The following is a 22336-nucleotide window of genomic DNA, read 5'->3' on the forward strand; positions in this document are numbered from 1 at the left end:
TGAAAAACCTACAGCGAATATCATTCTCAATGGGGAAAAACTGAGAGCTTTCCCCCTGAGGTCAGGAAGGCGGCAGGGATGTCCACTATCACCACTGCTATTCAACATAGTATTGGAAGTCCTAGCCACAGCAATCACACAACAAAAAGAAATCAAAGGCATCCAAATCGGCAAAGAAGAAGTCAAACTCTCACTCTTTGCAGATGATATGATACTTTATGTGGAAAATTCCAAAGACTCCACCCCAAAACTGGTAGAACTCATACAGGAATTCAGTCAAGTGGCAGGATATAAAATCAATGCACAGAAGTCAGTGGCATTCCTATACACCAACAACAAGTCAGAAGAAAGAGAAATTAAGGAGTCGATCCCATTTACAATTGCACCCAAAACCATAAGATACCTAGGAATAAATCTAACCAAAGAGGCAAAGGATCTGTACTCAGAAAACTATAAAATACTCATGAAAGAAATTGAGGAAGACACAAAGAAATGGAAAAACGTTCCATGCTCATGGATTGGAAAAACAAATATTGTGAAGATGTCAATGCTACCTAGAGCAATCTACACATTCAATGCAATCCCCATCAAAATACCATCCACTTTCTTCAAAGAAATGGAACAAATAATCCTAAAGTTTGTATGGAACCAGAAAAGACCCCGCATAGCCAGAGGAACGTTGAAAAAGAAAAGCAAAGCTGTTGGCATCACAATTCCGGACTTCCAGCTCTACTACAAAGCTGTCATCAACAAGACAGTATGGTACTGGCACAAAAACAGGCACATAGATCAATGGAACAGAATAGAGAGCCCAGAAATGGACCCTCAACTCTATGGTCAACTCATCTTTGACAAAGCAGGAAAGAATGTGCAATGGAAAAAAGACAGTCTCTTCAACAAATGGTGTTGGGAAAATGGGACAGCCACATGCAGAAGAATGAAACTGGACCATTTCCTTACACCACACACAAAAATAGACTCCAAATGGTTGAAAGACCTCAATGTGAGACAGGACTCCATCAAAATCCTAAAGGAGAATACAGGCAGCAACCTCTTTGACCTCAGCCGCAGCAACTTCTTCCTAGAAACATCGCCAAAGGCAAGGGAAGCAAGGGCAAAAATGAACTATTGGGACTTCATCAAGATAAAAAGCTTTTGCAAAGCAAAGGAAACAGTCAACAAAACCAAAAGACAACCGACAGAATGGGAGAAGATATTTGCAAATGATATATCAGATAAAGGGCTAGTATCCAAAATCTATAAAGAACTCATCAAACTCAACACCCAAAGAACAAAGAATCCAATCAAGAAATGGGCAGAAGACATGAACAGACATTTTTCCAAAGAAGACATCCAAACGGCCAACAGACACATGAAAAAGAGTTCAATATCGCTCGGCATCAGGGAAATCCAAATCAAAACCTCAATGAGATACCACCTCACACCAGTCAGAATGGCCAAAATTAACAAGTCAGGAAATGACAGATGTTGGCGGGGATGCGGAGAAAGGGGAACCCTCCTACACTGTTGGTGGGAATGCAAGCTGGTGCAGCCACTCTGGAAAACAGTATGGAGGTTCCTCAAAAAGTTGAAAATAGAGCTACCATATGATCCAGCAATTGCACTTCTGGGTATTTACCCCAAAGATACAAAAGTGGGGATCCGAAAGGGTACGTGCATCCCGATGTTTATAGCAGCAATGTCCACAATAGCCAAACTGTGGAAAGAGCCAAGATGTCCATCGACAGATGAATGGATAAAGAAGATGTGGTATATATATACAATGGAATATTATGCAGCCATCAAAAGGAATGAGATCTTGCCATTTGCAACGACGTGTTTGGAACTGGAGGGTATTATGCTGAGCGAAATAAGTCAAACAGAGAAAGACATGTATCATATGACCTCACTGATATGAGGAATTCTTAATCTCAGGAAACAAACTGAGGGTTGCTGGAGTGGGGGGGGGTGGGAGGGATGGGGTGACTGGGTGATGGACACTGGGGAGGGTATGTGCTCTGGTAAGCGCTGTGAACTGTGCAAGACTGTTGAATCTCAGAAATGTACCTCTGAAACAAATAATGCAATATATGTTAAGAAAGAAAAAAAGAAGAAGAATGTAGCAGGAGGGGAAGAATGAAGGGGGGGAAATCGGAGGGGGAGAAGAACCATGAGAGACGATGGACTCTGAAAAACAAACTGAGGGTTCTAGAGGGGACGGGGGTGGGAGGATGGGTTAGCCTGGTGATGGGTATTGGGGAGGGCACATTCTGCATGGAGCACTGGGTGTTATGCACAAACAATGAATCATGGAACACTATATCTAAAACTAATGATGTAATGTATGGGGATTAACATAACAATAAAAAAGTGTATCCAGTTTAAAGAAGTATGAAGGAAGTAAGATCCATGTACTTTGGTGGTTTGAGAAATATGGGGCAGTGAATAGGAAGTAAAACCTTAGGTAGATATTCTGGGAGCAGGAGAGGAGAAAAGAGAAAGGCTTTAAAGAATGATTTTGTACTAGGAACTCCTCTCTTGTATCTTTTGGAGGACATATTGAATAAAGAGGATATTAAACTATAAATAAATGGTCTAAAATATCATTATTATTGCAGCTCACATGTATTCAGTATGAATCATGTACAAGCCACTAAAGCAACTAAAATTTCATTTTATTTTATGTTTCTCACAAATTTAGTTATAATCCCATATTATAATGAGGAAATTGTTTGTTATAAAGAGTTTGAATAACTTCCCAGAACTGAAATTTGAATCTAGATCTATGTGAATCTAAAGCCTAAGACAAATCTTTAATAGCAAAATAATACTGCTATAACTGATTTGTAATAGATTTAAGATAAAATACATATTATACTTTATAAGTCTTTAGTCACTTTTAATAGGTTCGTGCTTGATTTTAAAAAGTGTCTTACATACAATCTATTACATTCCTATTCTCTGCTGCTGCTATTTATCATAAAATATACCATTGTTTTAAAACTTGCAGCTTATATTGCTTAAATAGAGTCATTTCAGTCCTAAAGACACATAGAAACTGAAAGTGAAGGGATAGAAAAAGATATTCCACACAAATGGAATCAGAAAAGAAAAAAAAAAAAAAGCCAGGGCATCAATATTATAGCAGACAAAATAGACTTTAAAACAAAGACAGTAGCAAGAGACAAAGGGCACTACATAATGATAAAGGGAACAATCCAACAAGAGGATAGAACATTATAAGGATTATGTACCCCAAACTGGAGCACCTAAACACATAAAGCAAATATTACCGAGCTTAAGGGAGAAACTGACAGTAATGCAATAATAACAGGGGATTTTAACATCCCATCTACATCAATGGATAGATCATCCAGACAGAAAATCAAGGAAACAGTGGCTTTAAATGACACATTAGGCTAGATGGACCTAACAGGTATATAAATAGAACATTCCATTCAAAACCAGCATAATACACATTGTTTTAAAGTGCACATGGAACATTCTCCAAGATAGATCATGTTAGACCACAAAACAAGTCTCAATAAATTTAAGAATTAAATCATATCGAGCATCTTTTCTGACCATGACAGTATGAAACTAGAAATCAATCACAAGAAAAAAATGTAGAAAAAATACAAACACATGGAGGCTAAATAACATGTTATTAAACAATGAATGGGTCAAAGATGAAATCAAAGAGGAAATAAAAAAATACCTGGGAGACAAATGAAAATAAAAATACAATGGTCCAAAGTCTTTTGGACTCCGCAAAAGTAGTTATAAGAGGGATGTTTATAGCCAATAGAGGTTTACCTCAAGAAACAAGAAAAATCTCAAGTAAACTATCTAATCTTATACCTAAAGGAGCTAGAAAAAGAACAAATGAAGCTATAGCTAGTAGAAGGAATGAAATAATAAAGATTAGAACAGAAATAAATGAAATAGAGACTAAAAAAGCAAGAGAAAATGAAACCGAGATGGCTCTTTGAAAAGAAAAAATCGATAAACCTTAGTCAGACTCATCAAGAAAAAAAGAGAGGACTCAAATAAGTAAAATAAGAAATGAAGAAGAAAAAAAACCCCTAACACTACAGAAATACAAAGAATTATAAAATAATATCATGAAAAATTATATGCCAACAAGTTGGACAACCAAGAAGAAATAGAAAATTTAACAGACGGATTACTAGTAATAAAATTGAATCACTAATCACAAAACTCCCAACAAACGAAAGTCCAGGTGAATTATACCAAACATTTAAAGAAAAATTATACCTCTTTCTCTCAAACTACTCCAAAAAATAGAAAAGGAAGGAAAACTTATGAGTCCAGCATTACCCTGATACCAAAACCAGACAAAGACACTAGAAAGGAAGAAAAGTATAGGCCAGTATCTGTGATGAACATAGATACAAAAATCCTCAACAAAATATTAGCAACTGAATTCAGCAATACATTAAAAGAAAATCATTCATCACAATCAAGTTGGATTTATTCCAGGGATAAAGGGTGGTTCAATATTTGCAAATCAATCAATGTGATATATTACATTAACAAGAGCAAAAATAAAAGCCACATGATTAACTCAATAGATGCATAAAATGCATGTTACAAAATATAAAATACATTAATGATAAACACTCTGAACAAAGTGGGTGTAGAGGGAACATTCCTCAACACAGTAAAGGCCATATATGAAAACCCCCCAGCTAACTTCATACTTAAGGGTGAAAAACTGAAAGCTTTTCCTTTAAGATCAGGAATAAGACAAGGATGTGCATTCTCACCATTTTTACTCAACATAATACTGGAAGTCCTAGCTGTAACAATCAGACAAGATATAAAAGGCATCCAAATTGGTAAGGAAGAAGGAAAACTGTCACTATTTGCAAATGACATTATTCTATGTATGGAAAACCCTAAAGACGCCATGAAAAACCTATTAGAAATGATAAATCAATTCAGCAAAGTTGTGGAATAAAAACTAAAATACAGAAATATGTTACATTTCTATACACTAATAATGAAGTAGCAAAAGCAGTTATTAAGAAATCAATCCCAGGGCGCCTGGGTGGCTCAGTCGGTTAAGCGTCTGCCTTCAGCTGGGGTCGTGATCCAGGGTCCTGGGATCAAGCCCCGCATCGGACTCCCTGCTCCGCGGGGAGCCTGCTTCTCCCTCTCCCTCTCCCCCTGCTTGTGTTCCCTCTCTCGCTGTGTCTCTCTCTTTCAAATAAGTAAATAAAATCTTTAAAAAAAAAAAAATCAATCCCATTTACAAATGCACTGAAAGAATAAAATACCTAGGAACAAAGTTAACCAAGGAAGTGAACGACCTATACTGTGAAAACTAAGACACTGATGAAAGAAATTGTAGACAACAGAAACAAATGGAAAGATATTCCAACTCATGGATTGGAAAAATTAGTATCATTAAAATTGCAACACTACCCAAAGCAACTTACAGATTCAATGCAATCCCTATCAAAATACAAACAACATTTTTCACAGAACTAGAGGGTACAATCCTAAAATTTGTATGGAATCAGAAAAGCCAAACAGCCAAATCAATCTTGAGAAAGAACAACAAAGCTGGAGGTATCACAATCTCAGATTTCAGGATATACTAGAAAACTATAGTAATCAGGGGCGCCTGGGTGGCTCAGTCATTAAGCATCTGCCTTCGGCTCAGGTCATGATCCCAGGGTCCTGGGATCAAGCCCCATATTGGGCTCCCTGCTCAGTGGGAAGCCTGCTTCTCCCTCTCCCACTCCCCCTGCTTGTGTTCCCTCTCTCACTGTGTCTCTCTCTGTCAAATAAATAAATTAAATCTTAAAAAAAAAAAAAGAAAACTATAGTAATCAAAATAGTATGGTACTGGCACAAAAATAGACACAAATCAATGGAACAGGATAGAGAGTCCAGAAATAAACCCACACCTACATGGTCAATTAATCTATGACAAAGGAGGCAAGAATATATAATGGAAAAAAGACAGTCTTTTCAATAAATGGTATTGGGAAAATCTGATAGCTACATACAAGTAAATGAACCTGGAACATTTTCTTGCAACATATACATACAAAAAGAATAAACTCAAAATGGATTAAAGACCTAAATGTGAGACGTGAAACCATAAATCTCCTAAAAAAAAAACATGTTAGACAGTAATCTCTGGGACATTGGCCTTAGCTACCTATTTATGGATATGTCTCCGCAGGTAGGGGAACAAAGGCAAACATAAACTATTGAGACTATACCAAAATAAAAAGGTTTTGCAAAACAATGGAAACCATCAATAAAACAAAAGGGCAACCAACTGAATGGGAGAAGATATTTGCAAATGATAAATCTGATAAGGGATTAGTATCCAAAATATCTAAATAACTTATACAACTCAACACCATATAAATAAATAATCCAATGAAAAATGGGCAGAGGACCTGAATGGACATTTTTCCAAAGAAGATATCCAGATGGCTAACAGACACATGAAAAGATGCTCAACATCACTATCAGGCAAATCAAAACAACAAAGAGGTATCACCTTACACCAGTCAGAAAGGCTAGTATTAAAAAAACAAGAAATAGCAAGTGTTGGCAAGGATGTGGAGAAAAAGGAACCTTTTTACTATTGGTGGTAAAGTAAATTGGTGCAACCATGTGGAAAACAGTATGGGGGATCCTCAAAAAAATTTAAAATAGAAATACTACATGATCCATTAATTCCACTACTGGTTATTTACCCGAAGAAAACAAAAACACCAATTCAAAAAGATATATACACCCCTATGTTTATTACCGCATTATTATAATAGTTAAGATAGGGAAGCAACCCAGGTGTCCATGATAGATGAATAGATGAAGAGATCTGGTGTACAGACACACACAAAGCAATATTATTCATCCATAAAAAAGAATGAGATCTTGCCATTTGTGTATAGATGGACCTAGAGGGTATTATGCTGAGTGAAGTTAAGTCAGATAGAGAAAGACAAATACTGTAGGATTTCACTTATATGTGGAATCTAAATGAACAAACCAACAGAAAAACTCGGACTCTTTAATATATAGAAGAGGGGCACCTGGGTGGCTCAGTAGGTTAAGTGTCTGACTCTTTAAAAAAAAAAAAAAAATATATATATATATAGAGAGAGAGAGAGACAGAGAGACAGAGAGAGACAGAGACAGAGACAGAGAGACAGAGAGAAGAGAGGGGGGAGAGAATAAACTGGTTGCCAGAAGGGAGGTGAGTGGGAGGACAGTGAAAAAGATAAAGGGGATTAAGGGGTACAAATTCCCAGTTATAATGTAAAGAGAGATGAAAAGTACAGCACAGGGAATATATTCAATAATATTATAATAATGTACAATGACAGATGGTGACCACACTTATGGTAAATGTTCAATGAAGTATAGAATTTTTCAATCTATGTCATCTACCTGAAGCTAATATAACATTGTATGTCAGTTATGTGTCAATAAAAACAAAAGCAGCATACTCCCTCTAATGGAGACCTGCAACTGTAAAAATAATTAATTAAAATAAATAAATAATAATGAATTAAATTTTTTAAAATGGCAGCTTATTTTGAAAAGATTATATGAAATACAGACTTAATGGACATTCTTAATACATGACAGATATAAGCAAATGTTTCAAATGAAGACTACTAAATCAAAGGAGAAAAACAGAAAAATCACTTGAATAATATGAAGCAAAAAATTCTTGATTTAAAAAATATGAACTAGGAGAGAACATAAATAATTTATATAAGAAAGAATGCGTTTGAATAAATTTAGAGAAATCTTGTTCTCAAAGGATGAGTCACAATTTAGAAGTGAGTCACAGTTTCAAACACTGACTAAATAATATGGGTATGTGGCTGAGAACCAAAAACAACTGTAGTAAGGGGAACAATCAAAATTAAAGGGAGAGCAAGGAGCTTATTTCTAGGAAATGACCTCCCACAAGTACTCAGAAAATTAATGGTGAAATGGATTTACACTAATAAGTAGAAATTTATTATACTTGATAGAGATATCTGAAAAGCTGTGTTAATTCAAGAGATATTAATGTATAGTGAGTTTTTAAATCAAAATCACCAATTCTTATGTTTTTTCTGGAATCCATAATAAGCATTATATAGTGTAGAATCACTGATATACTTAATCGTATTTTTGAGATGGATAATTACTTGGCAAAGTGGTCAGATAAGGAAAAGATTCACCATTAACATATTGCACAGTTTTATAAAACTGAAACAGTGCATACTAGGAGGTCATAGTTGGTGGCCATCAACAAGTATGGTCACATATTTTAATAAGTAATTCAGAAGAAGTGGCATATAGTGCTTAAGAACACAGCTTGTGAGGGGTGCCTGGGTGGCTCAATCGGTTAAGTGTCATCTTCAGGGTCATGAGATGGAACCCTGGGTAGAGCCCTGCATTGGGCTCTGCTGCGCTGGGCGTGGAACCTACTTAAGATTCTCTCTAATGGGCACCTGGGTGGCTCAGTCATTGAGCGTCTGCCTTCGGCTCAGGTCATGATCCCAGGGTCCTGGGATCGAGCCCCGCATTGGGCTCCCTGCTCTGCGGGAAGCCTGCTTCTCCCTTTCCCACTCCCCCTGCTTGTGTTCCCTCTCTCACTGTGTCTCTCTCTGTGAAATAAATAAATAAAATCTTTAAAAAAAAAAAATTCTCTCCCTCCTTCTCCCTTTGCCCTCCCCCCCCTTAAAAAAAAAACAAAACAACACAGTTAGTGAGAGAGCCAAGGAGCATGTCCCAGCTCTGCCACTTACTATCTCTGTGCCCTCGGGCAAGTTTCTTAACTGCTCTGAACCCCTGTTACTACATCTGTATAATGAGGATAAACAATACTGCTCACCTCAGGGAGATTTGGGAGGACTGAGATAAATGTAAAAGAGTTCCTGCCAAATAATAAGTACTGTTAAGTATTATGAAAAAGAAGTAAACAAACATTTGGAAAATACTAAACTCTTAAATCCTTAAATGTTGCTGAGTAACAAAAATTTGAAACTTTCCTATGATTAAATTAAGAATACATTAGTTATGTGAGGTAATATGATGATAGGCAGGGGCAGGTTGAGTACAGATAATGTCCATTCATCTCTGTGTGTAATAGGGAATAAAAAGAACTGACTTGTTATCGTGGAACAGAACAGGAAAATGGGATTGCTTTGTGAGCTGCTACGGGAATGGAGTGCTCTGGACAAAGGATAAGTAGCAAACGGCACCACCATCTACCTAACTACGTATCCATCTGTCCAATCCATAAGTCAACTCTTTAGTGAGTGAGGGTTAATTAAGCACAGAAGAGCTGTCTGTGTACCTACCTATATCCAAGAAGTACATCTTTGCTTTTGCTTATCAATGGATGGGGCATTTACACAGAATGAAAAGGCAGTATTGCAGATGGAAGAAAATGGGGTTGAAATGAAAGCCTAAGGTGTTTGAAAATGGAATAGGACATTTAAAAGAGGGGTGGCACTGGGACCTTCATAATTTATTCTCATGCTTCTTTATTGCTCTGACTGATAGCAGGGAATTCCACTCCAGTGTAATATACCAAAGAGGAATACATTTACTGATTTTCCTCTCCTAGGCTGTATGTATCTAGAAGGCCTAAGAACAGGCAAGATCCTGGAATAATCACTTTCCTAGTCCTGTGGCAATCAAATAAGGAAGAGAGAAATGCCTGGTGAACATCACAGGGCAGTTATATGGGTTGCTCCACATATCACAGATCCGTTCTACCAATTGCAGCAGGTTTAGAGAGACAAGTGCCCCAATTAAATTGTGGGTTATATTAGCTAAAGTAGTAAAAATATCACCTGTTAAATCACAAAATAGCAATGTAATAATGTAAAAACAATCATCCTACAGAATTTTTAAGTACTTTAAATTTAGTATCCAATGGTTCAATTATATATTCTAATACCTTACATATTAAAAAAAAAATAACAGTGTAGTTTTGAGAATACAGAATGTCATCAGAGGTACAGCTTTACTAAAAAAACCTCTGACCTAGAAAGGCAAGAATCTAATATATATACAAACCTGTACATAAAGGCTTCAGGGATTTCGGGTCCTAGTTTTTCCTCATGCTTGTGTGTCTTAAAAGAAATGAATACGGCTTTAATGCTGCTTTAAATGCTGAGTATGTATAAAATCAGGACTCTGAAGCAGCAATTTTATAATTTGTATATAAATTACCATTTCCAATCAAAAAGCATTCAAAATATTTTATCAGAATCACATCTGGCATCCATGACTCACCAAGATAGATGCCTCAGTCTTTGCTAGAAAGTAGGAACTCAGAGAGTAATCACTTTTGCTATGGCAACCATTGCAGGGCAAGCGCCACAGTGACATGGAATGGAACAAACTGGACTTAAAATATTCTAAGAACATCTAATCACTTTATGTTCCGCATGGCAATGTGTAAATATATAAATTATTTCAATTTTACCAAAAATTTTTTAACGGTAGTCTTCAGTAGGATAGGGGCAGGTCAAGAGGAGGGAAACAAAGATTCAGCAGGTTAGAGAGGCAACTGTTTAAACTGGTTGCTTTTACTTTGATCATGTCAGAATAAATTGGCACTAGAAAGACCCAGAAAATATTGAGAAGCTATGCAAATACTGTAGTTTGTTTCAATGTTAAATAATAAATACTGTAGATAACACATGTTGTCAGAATTCAGGAATTAGAAAAACAGAAATATGAGGACTAAGAATAAAAATTTATAAGGACCCAGGATGTCTCCAGAAATCAGCACCCATCTATTTTAGAGATTTAGAACACTTTTTAGTTGAAGCACTTAACTTTAATCAAAATGAGCAAAAGTAATGTTAGATCAGTTCTCATCATATAAATGACACTTAGACATTGTGGTTTAGTAGGATTATAGTTAAAGATACTTAAGACAGGTCCTAAATTTGGGCTCAATTCTTAAAAACCAATTACTTAAATAAACTAGAATGTATTTTCATTTAATTGAATTATTCATTCAAAATTATTCATTGAGTATTTACAGTGTAACTGGCACTGCTCCAGGCATGAAATATAACAGTGAACAAAACACACCAATGGAGTATATTCTAGTGACAGTACATGAGTAAAATGCACACTATGTCAGATAGTGATAAATGCCATGGAGAAAAATAAAGGAAAGGAGATAGGTGTGCTGGGCTGGGGGGGGGGGGGGGCAGAATTTACACAGAGTGATCAGGGAAGGTCTCTGGATAGGGAGATATTTCAGCAAGACTAGAAGGTTATCAGGGAGTGACCCATGAAAAATATCAGGAGGAAGAGCATTCTACAGAGAAGAATGAGCAGAGGCAGAAGCCCTGAGGAGAAACTGTGCCTGGCCTGTTCGAAGAACACAAAGAGGCCAGTATGGCTGGAATACGGTTACATTTACACTACTAGGAAGAAAGGTGGGATACTTTGGGCAGGTACTCCTTCATTTACCCATCATCCATCTTCTAAAAGGCATTTTAAACAAGGATATACTGATACCCAACTCTGTGTCTCTCTAGAGTTTGTATCTCCCATTTGTATCTTGTTTTAGTGTCTGACAGACATCTCAAGCTTAACGTGTCCAAAACAGAACTATTAATTAACAAACTCCAAATTTACTCTTCCTACTCCTTTTCTACCTTAGTGAATGTTTTCACCATCCAGTTATTCAAGCCCAAAACCTAAAAGTCACCCTTTCTTCTTCTTCTCTTCCCTCCAACATCCAATCCATCAGCAAGTCCTGTCAACTTAGTCTCCAACATCTAAATATGACTGCTTCTCTTATCTCCTAATGATTGCCCTGATCTAAGTCCTCATATTCCTTGCCTGGTTAGTTCCTCTTAACAAGTCTCCTTGAAGCTTCCAATTACATCTACAATAAAATCCAAACTCTTTACCTAGGTCCACAAGGCCCCAAAGACCTGGCCAAGTGTCGGCCTTCTTTTTGTTCCTTCAACATTCACTCCGGTGTTATCTCTAACATGGAACACTCTCCCAAGACCTCCTGTGACTTCACTCAAGTCTTGGGTCAAATATGACCTCCAATCAGTTATGGGAAACAGCCCTTCTTACTTCCTATTACAGTACTTTATTTCCTCAAAGCTCTTACCACTTTCTAAAAATACCTTACTAATTTAATTCTTCTTGTCATTTCCCCCTTGATTGAATTTTAACTTCATGAGAGCAGGGTTCTTGTATGCTTCACTTGTGGTATATGCCGAGCAGCTAGAATAGAGCAATCCAAATAGTAGGCACTCAAAAAATATTTTTTGAATAAAGTAATATCTTGTACATCTTTCAGTATAAAACAGGAAGAGAACGGAATGGGAAAACGACTGATCACTATACAATTTTAAAGAATAAACTATTTGAATGAACTGATATGTCTGTATCATAAAATTCAAAGGAGAATATAAGTATTATATTTCAAATTCCTTGAATTCAGGAATTACATCTAATTTGTCCATACTCCATATATTAAAGTATTCTGTATTTGTATCTACTTAATACATTTTGACTGGTGATGAAGGTGCTATGGTAGTACATTTAAGAGAGAGTATCTGAAACCTCAAACATTTCTCTGAATTCACTTGGAATTCCGTGTTACTTTTTGATGAAAAAACAAATAAAGCTACTTAACAAAGAGCAGCCAATTTCCAAGTATAAGAAACAAACAATAGACTCCACTATTAAGTCTTTGGAATAAAAGGCTGCCTTAAATGACTCATAATGAGACCATGCCCAGAAAACATAACACCCAGGACTTTCCCCTATACGATCTCTTTTATAATATAATTGTCCTCTATTTGAAAGCATTTGATTTTCAAAATTCTTTTGTAAAAGAGAATATGAACATTCAATTCTCTATTAGCATTCAGGCTAAATATGACATTTAAATTTCCATACATGGCTCATCTGATTTACTTTTATTACCAGATCAAGCACTAATAAGAAACAATTTTCATTTGACAGATTGTTATTGAATATACCTAACTGTAAAACAAGTATAAATGCCATGTTATTTTGAACTAAGCATTTCAGCTCTACCATGGTTAATTTGGAATTAAAACCTGAGTTTCTACCAAGCAGCATATAGCCTTCATGAAATAATTTGATTTTGGGGTTTCCCTCTTTTCCCCCTTCACTTTAATAAACATCATTGTTTATTTACTGGGCTAGGCAATGGGGATACTCAATTTAATAAGACTGGGTCTCAACCATCAGTGACACCATCTATGTTAATAACATTCAAGGATGACCAAGTTTTGTATTTTCATCAGCCCCTTTCTTTTTTTTTTTTTAAAGATTTTATTTATTTATTTGACAGAGAGACGGCGAGAGAAGGAACACAAGCAGGGGGAGTGGGAGAGGGAGAAGCAGGCTTCCCACCGAGCAGGGATCCCAATGCGGGGCTCGATCCCAGAACCCTGGGATCATGGCCTGAGCCGAAGGCAGACGCTTAATGACTGAGCCACCCAGGCACACCTCAGCCCCTTTATAGCTTATAAAATTATTTAGATGACCTGATTGACAATTCCCAGGCTTCACCAACATGCTAGGTCTTCTCCCTTCACTTGAAGAATAAAGTGTGATCTTCTTATGATGATCTGATATACATGAGTTAGCATCAGATTTGGATATACAAATTTATTATGTATTATGAGATTTAAAATGATTCAATTTATAGAAAACGCTAACATTCTTTTAAGCTTTCAATTATCCCTTTAGTTTTGAGGCTTTTTATTGATTTCTCCTATATCTGGCATTGCATACAAAATTAATGTTTTCTCTAAATCTGGTTAAAATTCTATTTGATTGGAAAAAAACGTAACTTATTTTTCTTGACTTTTTTGTCTCCTATGTAATTTAATAAAGAGATACCACCTTGTCTGTAGAAATTCTAGAATACGGTATTTTTTTTTTTTTTAAGATTTTATTTATTTATTTGACAGAGAGAGAGCAAAAAGTAGGCAGAGCGGCAGGCAGAGGGAGAGGGAGAAGCAGGCTCCCCGCTGAGCAGGGAGCCAGCTGCGGGGCTCGATCCCAGGATCCTGGGATCATGACCTGAGCTGAAGGCAGCCGCTTAACTGACTGAGCCACCCAGGATATTCTGACCCTAGAATATGATATTCTGACCGAACTCTAACATATAGTTTAAAAGAGTTATACAGTATGATAAGACACAAAATATATTTTCTAGAAGATGACTGCTTAACTATTAGAGGCATCTATGGGTTGCAGATCTCCCAAGTACCTCATCTGACACTAACCAGTAGCAGCCACTATTTATGAGCTGATTTCTAAGGCTCAGAGACTGCTAAAGAATTCTACAAACAATGCCTTTTGGCTCACTTGTGCCCTTGTAACCTGTAAATGCAAAGGCCTTTTCTTGTCATAATATCGTCAGTGGTTTTCCACCACCTTTTATTCCTTCTTTCTCTGTCAAGTTATTTATACTCTCTTCCTTAGAGGGCTCATTTGGGTCTTGACTTCTTATCTCTTGCAAGACTTTTAAACTTGCTTTGCTTTATTCCTGAACCTAGGTTACCTATATGTTCCAGCTTTGTTGTCTTACTAGTATAATTAACATGTTGACTCTAAAGTATCTCTCAAGTATTCACACCAGCTTTCTCTTCTAATTACCTATCTCTATGAAGGACGGTAGAGAAAATAATTCTTTTAGTCATTCAGAGGCTTTTTTTTTTTTTTTAAACTCTCTAGTGTCAAACCAATCACTAAATTTACTGATTCTTTCTTTGCAATGTTTCTCACACTTGTCCCTCCCATTTATTGATGTAGTTAGTGCATGCTCTTACTATTTCAGACCTGACCTGTCTTCTGACTGGTTTCTATCCCTAGAAAATCCAGTATCTTAAGACTTTAAATCTGCCTCTCTTTTGATATAAAAATCTCAGGCATATCAGAGATTCTAATGATTTTCCCCTGAATTCCTTTTCCATGTCCAAGAAGCAATACCTTCTGCATATCCCACCAGACCAGAAGATTTTTACTTTCTGAAGTTAATTTAAAAAGGTAATAACAAAAAGATGTTCAAAATTGTTCTACTACTTCCCACTGCTTTCACAGAATAAAATTAACAGTTGTTCATCTGCTATCATTTGGTAATTCAATGTGTTCTCAGTCCATTTTTACATGTTTTTACATTTTTTACAGAAAATCTATTCAAGCCTAAGTGGTTTACTCACTAGTCACTAACCACACCGTGTTTTTATAACTCTATATATTTTTAGCCAAACCTCAGAGTTGTTTCAAAGTCCAGTCCAAAATCTCACCTCTTCCATGAGTCTTCCTATCCTTTCTCAGCCTAAAGTGATTCGATTTGCCACAATACTTTGCATCTTGTCTGTGGCATTAATTCCGTAATTAACAGTGAAATATAGTCTAGTTTCTCATAGATTGTGGCAGTTGTTACTCTATTCTTGTGTTTTTTACAAATCTGTCTTTTGTTTTCCCAATTATACATTTCTTAAAGGCAAGGACCTTACATTAAAATCTGTGCTTTCTTACATGGCATTCAGTACAATATTTGAAACATAAGAGGTCTAACTTTTGCATTTTATTTGCAAGAGTTAAAGATCTTATTAAAATTAAAGTTCTTGTTAAAGTACTCTAAAGAAGTTCATCCAACTCAGAGGATAGGATCAATTATATATGAACTTAGAAGTACTATGCCAAAAAAATCTAATGACACTTTAGGTGCATACTTTGGTTTCTTTCTTGCCCTTGCTGACTATTACTCTTCCATAGTTTACTTTTTAATAATTAAATTAATATATTAATCTAACCACATAACAGAAAATCTGAAAAACAGGGAGTAAGATAACCTATTAACCTGCTTTCACATAGCCATTACTATCAGTTTGATATATTTTTTTCTAATCTGTTTTTTTTTAAAGATGATTACATTGTGTAACATATTGTTCTGCTCCTTTCTTCTAACAGAATCTTCATAGCCATCATTTTCACTGGCTATATAATATTCCATGGAGTTTTATTTAGCTGATTTCTGGAATAGTATTTCTTTGTCTTATTAAGGAAATAAATAACATTATATTTAGCTTGAGTAATTATTCTGGGTTTTTTTTGGTAAAGGCTCCTGATTTGTATGTTAAACCACCCTACCCACCTCCCTTTGGCTATACCAGAATAGCCTTAAATTTAAAGTAGATTTTTAAAAATCTTTAATAAAATATTTTATGTTAGCAGCTAAAAATTTCATCATAGCTGTAAAACAACTTCTGTTCCTAGACAACTTAAGTGAGTTGGGAGGCATTTAAACCCTCCTTTCTGGTATAGGATTCTTCCTGTAAGCTCGATTATTTATTCAAGCCAGTGGTTTTTTTAACCCATTGTTACCCATTTGGTAAATGGGGAATTTCTGAAATCATGCTGACTTCCTGGCTGTCAGTCTCTTCTCTTGACTTGGTTCTAAGAGAGAGTGAGAGAGAGAGAGCAAGAGTGTGTGTGGGTGTGCGCGCGCATTTCGGGGGGAGTTGAGGATGGAGGGCAGGATGAAATTCACAGATGTATGCAAATGTATAGAAAATGTATATTTTGTATATATTAATATTTGTAACCTTATTTGATGTCATCTGCTTTTTTGGACTCATTAGCAGTCTTGTTTTTTGATAATACCCAACTAAAAATACATGGACTTTTAAAAAGACATTGTGGGATATTTACTTAAAGCTTACTGATATATTAAAAGTGTTTACTGATATGTTACCTAAAGTCATTAAAAATAGGGGGGATATATAGTTATGTTTCTTAATGGACCGTATCCTATATTTTGCACATTTAAAAAATACCAACATGTAAATGTCTAAGTTTATGGTTAGAAGAATTAAAAAAAAAATTTAAGTAAAGCTACTAATAATTTTGTTAAAACAAGGCACTTTATCATACAAAACACACAATTATAAAACAAGTAATTTCAATTTGGACTTTTCACCCCCCCACCCCCGCCAATTTGGAGATTCTTAGCCAGAGATTAAGGGAGGTATATGTGCCCTCTGAAAATTACATGATGCATATATACTTTCTTTTCTAGAGAGAGACTTGGAAAAGTATTTGTCATTAATCCAGCTAATCAAGTCAGTCAGCAAATTAAAAAAAATAATTTCATATATTCTGTAACTTGACTATTTGCTTACTAAAGACTATAAATCAGGCACCAGAAATCTGCTCAAAATCAAAGTAATATTCAACATAATGAAACTAAAATACAGTACAATATAGAGATGTATGTTGATGTTTCCATCAAATAACACTATTAAACCTGCTTTAGCTGCCTTAGGATTTATCTCTATGACATTGATCGATTAATTGATTTAGTCAACTGAGCAAAGAGCAGTAACAACAATAAAACCAGGTAAGTCTGATGAAAAGACTCATATTATACAGTATTTTCTTGTGATCTTACTGTTTGCCCGACACTGTGCTTTACTCACATTGTGTTATTCACTGTAGTCTTGTGAGGTGGATATGATCGTCACTGTCATTTTATGAATGAGGAAACTGAGGCCTCTGGACATGGTGACATGTCATCTGGATTCTGAGGAACAGGCTGAGGTGTTTATTGGCAGAATGAAGGAAAAGTAGGAGGGGAGTGAGCTTCAAACTCTTAGATGGTGGTCATTTAGACTAGTTTCCCATCTAATACCAAAATCCTTTTTAATAATAATTGACAAATGGTGAAAGAGCCATACATGTTTTAGAAGTTCCTAACCAATGTGAACTTGATTTATGGTGTAGAATCTCATGGAAAACAGAGATTCATGTGTTCTCATGTGACAAATTCCTAATAGATGTTATTCTTCTTTGGAATTAAGATGTAAATAAAAATGGTTTTTAGTATCCAAGTTTCAAGAGGTCAGGTTAACTCCAATTTTTTTTTTTTTTGGTTCCATAATCTAGATATATATGAAGATTTTTTCACAATAATTACTATTTGGTATTCTCTAGAAAAGCCTCAACAGACCTCCTTGTTTTGCATGTTACTCCTGCAAACAGGAGTCCCTTAAGTTCAAATTATACTTTAAACATAAATGTCATAAATTGCTCCTTGTGTTAAGGAATTGACTATCTACCATGTATAATACTAGAAAAGGCATCTTTTAAATCTTTAATAGTTCTGAAGGCAATAAAGTTATATCAGGGATGGGAAATTAATATGACTAGGTTAGAGAGAGGGGTAGAATTTGAAAAATGAAAAGAATCTTACCAAAGTCTGCAAACGCGGACTGTCCGACCACCATCATATTTGGAGGTTTTTCAAATATAGTATTGAGAGAAAAATTTCCATCCTGTTAATGGCAGAAAATTTTGGGTTAGACTATCAATTCATTCGTCAAGTGTGAAAGAAAGCATTTAAACTGAAGCAGGGAAATAAATAATTTAAGGCTTTTGTTGTGCTGCACAAAAATCATTCCACTTTCCTATAATACCTTTATCATAAAAAAAAAAAGAAACTGCTATGAGTTGATAAAGATTGCCTGGAGTGCTTTTCTTGCTGTCCCTTCCAGTTTTATATCCTTTACTAAATTTTCTTTATAATTTCAGACATAATGAGTGTCTTCTACTTTCAAGTACCATGGAAATAGTATATTTGGTATATTCTTTATATTTGGTAATATAAAGAAGTAAAAAAAAAAATTGTTCCTACCTCGAGGGAGCTTACAGTCCAGTTGGGAGATAAGATATGTCAGGAAAATAGAATTTCTGAAGGTAATATATATAAATGGTACAAGTAAGTAGCAAAGACACTATGTTGTAGAGATTTCAAAGGAAGAGATTTCTGTTGGACACAATTAAGAAAAAAATTAAGATTCGAATGAGATGAGAATTCCACTGATCCTTATAGAGCTAATTCCTTAGCAATTCAAGTTTATGTATCATTGAAAAAAGGGAGCAAAGGATTAAGTCAACTGGCAGATACTAACCAGGGGTGGCTAAGCTAAACAAGAAAGAAAACCCATTAAAGATCATTTGTTTCAGTTACTCTTTCAACAATGGAGAGTTAACACATCTTAGTTATAAAAATATGCATTTCTTTAAATTATTCTTTCCTTTCTATAATTTTAGATGACAACACCAGAAAAATCAGCCAAAACACTGAATTTGGGATTTGAAGCACTTAGTTCTATTCAGAGCTCTCTTCTTATCACTGATATCTCTTCACTATTTGACATACTGACTCTGATTACTACATGTTTTACATAGATATTTACATGTTGAAAAATACTTTAAAAAATTAATTTTTTTCCCCTAAGGATACCGCAGATTTGCAAGTTAATTTCTTAGGAAATCCCTTCTGATATTTGCAGAGAATGGCACTGCTGCATTGAAAACATGAAGACCAAATGCTTGAGGAACATGAGTAAGTGGGTAAGATTTGTCTTGTGACAGGCAATTTTCCAAACATTTTAACACTCCATTATCTGCATGCAGAAATATATTTCCCCTACAATTACTAAAGTATCTGATATATTTTTTGAATGCTCTTCCTATAGAAATCTTATTTATGTAGTGTCTTAAACCTTACGAATCCCCTCTAGTCTTACCGATACCTGAAATTATATTACAGATATATCAAAGGAGCCAAAGTTCTGGCTGAAGTGTCAAGTGTTTTTGCATTTTAGAAAGATCATAGCATTGGATACATAGGGGACATAATGGTTCTAGAATGAATGGAAAAATCTCTTTTAAAATATATCAGCTTCATGTAACATAAAGTGGAATATCAACCCATTATACTAATTCAAGTGAACAAATTACCCCAGTGAAATTCTGTTAAACTTAGTAAATATACTTAGAAATATTTCTGGATATAACCTCACAATGTATCTCTATCAAGGAACACTGAGTACTTCCCAGGTGATGGCCTTCCATGTCTAAGATGCCACATGGCCCTGAACCTCAATAGAAGAAAAGCAATACTTCCTTCCAACCGCTGGAGAAAGAGAATATATTCTTGGTATAGTCTGGTAGAAAGGGCACTAGACATGGGAGTTAGATGACAGGGGTTCTAGTCCTGCTTTCATTGGCAAGTTGTATCGCTTTGGAACAGCCACTTACTGCTCTGGGCCTCAGTTCTTAATTGTTTAGTAGGGGATAAATGTACTGTCTACTTGAAGGTTCTGGAGAGGATCAATGCAGTGATAGATTAGAAAGTATTCTGCAAAATGTGAAGTTATCAGGCAAGTACATGGTATTTTTATAATGGCAGTCCTGTGCTTATGAGCTGCAAGTACTTTTTTCATAGGCTGCTATTTGACACTAACACACTGCATTCTCTCCCATTCTTTACCATGCTGTTCTTACTGGCCTTCACTGTATCCCTACAATCCAAAGTTGGGCTAAGTCACTAGGGGTTCTGCTGCAGTTATGTCTTTTGCCTTTCACCAAATGAATGACTTAAGGGTAGAAATTTTAGAGACAGATTTCCTAGTTCTATCTCTAGCTCCACTGTTTGTTAGCATTCAGATCTGAATTAAGTTAGTATTTTTTTTTTTAAGATTTTATTTATTTATTTGATAGAGAGACAATGACAGCAGGAACACAAGCAGGGGGGAGTGGGAGAGGGAGAAGTAGGCTTCCCTCCGAGCAGGGAGCCTGATGCGGGGCTTGATCCCAGGACCCTGGGATTGTGACCTGAGCCAAAGGCAGATGCTTAACCACTGAGCCACCCAAGCGCCCCCTGAATAAGCTGTTCTAAGTATCTGTTTACTTATCTTGAAAATGTATTTTTACAAAGTTTTTGTGAGGATGAGTGAGATAATCTATATAAAGTGCTTAGTAGAATATATGCACATAGTATGCATTTAGTTAACATTAACTATTATCACTAGTAGGAACACTAGTAGGAATACCACTATTTCTGCTACCAAAACTACCACCTACCATTGAAACAGCTAACCTATTGACATTGATAGAGGAAACTACCTGCCATTTTCTGCTTTAATGCCAACCATAAGTGCAATGTTGTAACAAGTATTTTGTAGATGACTATGCTTTGGCCTGCATGGGTTTTTGTTGTTGTTGTTGTTGTTGTTTTTTAAAGAGAGAGAGAGGGAGGGGCAGGGGGAGAGGGGCAGAAGGACGAGAGGGGCAGAGGGAGAGAGAATCGTAGGTAGGCTCCATGCCCAGTGTGGAGACTGATGCAGGGCTCGATCTCATGGCCCTGAGACCATGACCTGAGCGGAAATCAAGAGGCGGGTGCTTAACCGTCCCCAGCCCACATGTTTTAATATTTAATGTTAAAACTGTTATATTTACAATGTTTGAAAAAATGATCAAGAAGCAATATCTGATGACTATTTTGTGTCTACATCTTTATTCTTATAAAGCAATGATTCTCAACTGGGGGTGATTTTGTTCTCCAGGGGACATTGGACAATGTCTGGAAATTTTTATGATTGTCATAACTGGGGTCAGCTACTAGCATCTAAGCGAGTAGAAGTCAGAGATACTGTTAAACAATCTATAGTGCACAGGACAGAACTCTACAATCTGGCCCCAAAAGGTAATAATGCCAAGATGGAAAATTTCTGACATAAAGTGTGATGGGTAAAGCCCAATGACTTTGTCATTCTTGTCCTAGCTGTTCCCCTTTGTGACACTTACCTAGTCTCTTCTTTGAGTTCTAGCCTTACATTTCTAGTCACCTCCTTGATATGTCTCTTATCTGAAATAATTTTTTTCCTGCCTCAAATTAGATATTTCATTTGTCTTTTCTTTTACCAGTCACTAATAGAAAACACAAGTTAACCTTGCATTAATGGTCTTTCTCTCTTATATTTATCCCTTCTAGGCCATTCCCAATACTTTAGTCCTTTAATCATTCACCTCTTTCTCAGGTTATATTAAATTCCACCTCAGTTATCTCCCCGCCTCCAGATTTTCCATGCAAGCTTATCTGATATGGAGTAGCAAGATAACTACAATAATGAAAGCTCTTTTCATCTCACCTTCAGTCCTAAAACATTTAAAAGCTTCTCAATAAATATTTAAAAGATCAAATTACTTTAGAAGTCAAGGCTTCTGTTGATCTTATCTGAACCAACTCTTCTAATTTTACCTTTTAGTATCTTTTCATGCTCTGGCCCAAACCAGCCAAGTTCTATTCCCTGAACATGTCCTGAGTTTCCTTTATACTTCCTTGTCCATCTCTTTCTTTTTTGTCATTTCCAACTACTAATATCCCACTCATCTGTACTGGTCATTTCAAATACCACATCTTTCTGGAAGTCTTCCCTGATGATCCTAGGGG

The 22336-nt window shown here is 35.9% G+C and overlaps 1 protein-coding gene across 1 annotated transcript in view; it reads right to left on the reverse strand.

The window, feature by feature from the left end:
- ITFG1 (integrin alpha FG-GAP repeat containing 1) overlaps positions 1-22336 on the reverse strand; it is a 317151-nt gene that overhangs the window by 185679 nt on the left and 109136 nt on the right. Inside the window, exon 8 of the mRNA XM_032424181.1 lies at positions 18290-18371. Within this exon, the coding sequence (XP_032280072.1) occupies positions 18290-18371 (82 nt within the window). The remainder of the gene's footprint in view (positions 1-18289; positions 18372-22336) is intronic.

The sequence above is a fragment of the Phoca vitulina genome, unplaced genomic scaffold (genome assembly GCF_004348235.1).
Source record: "Phoca vitulina isolate PV1807 unplaced genomic scaffold, GSC_HSeal_1.0 scaffold30, whole genome shotgun sequence".
NCBI lineage: Eukaryota > Metazoa > Chordata > Mammalia > Carnivora > Phocidae > Phoca > Phoca vitulina.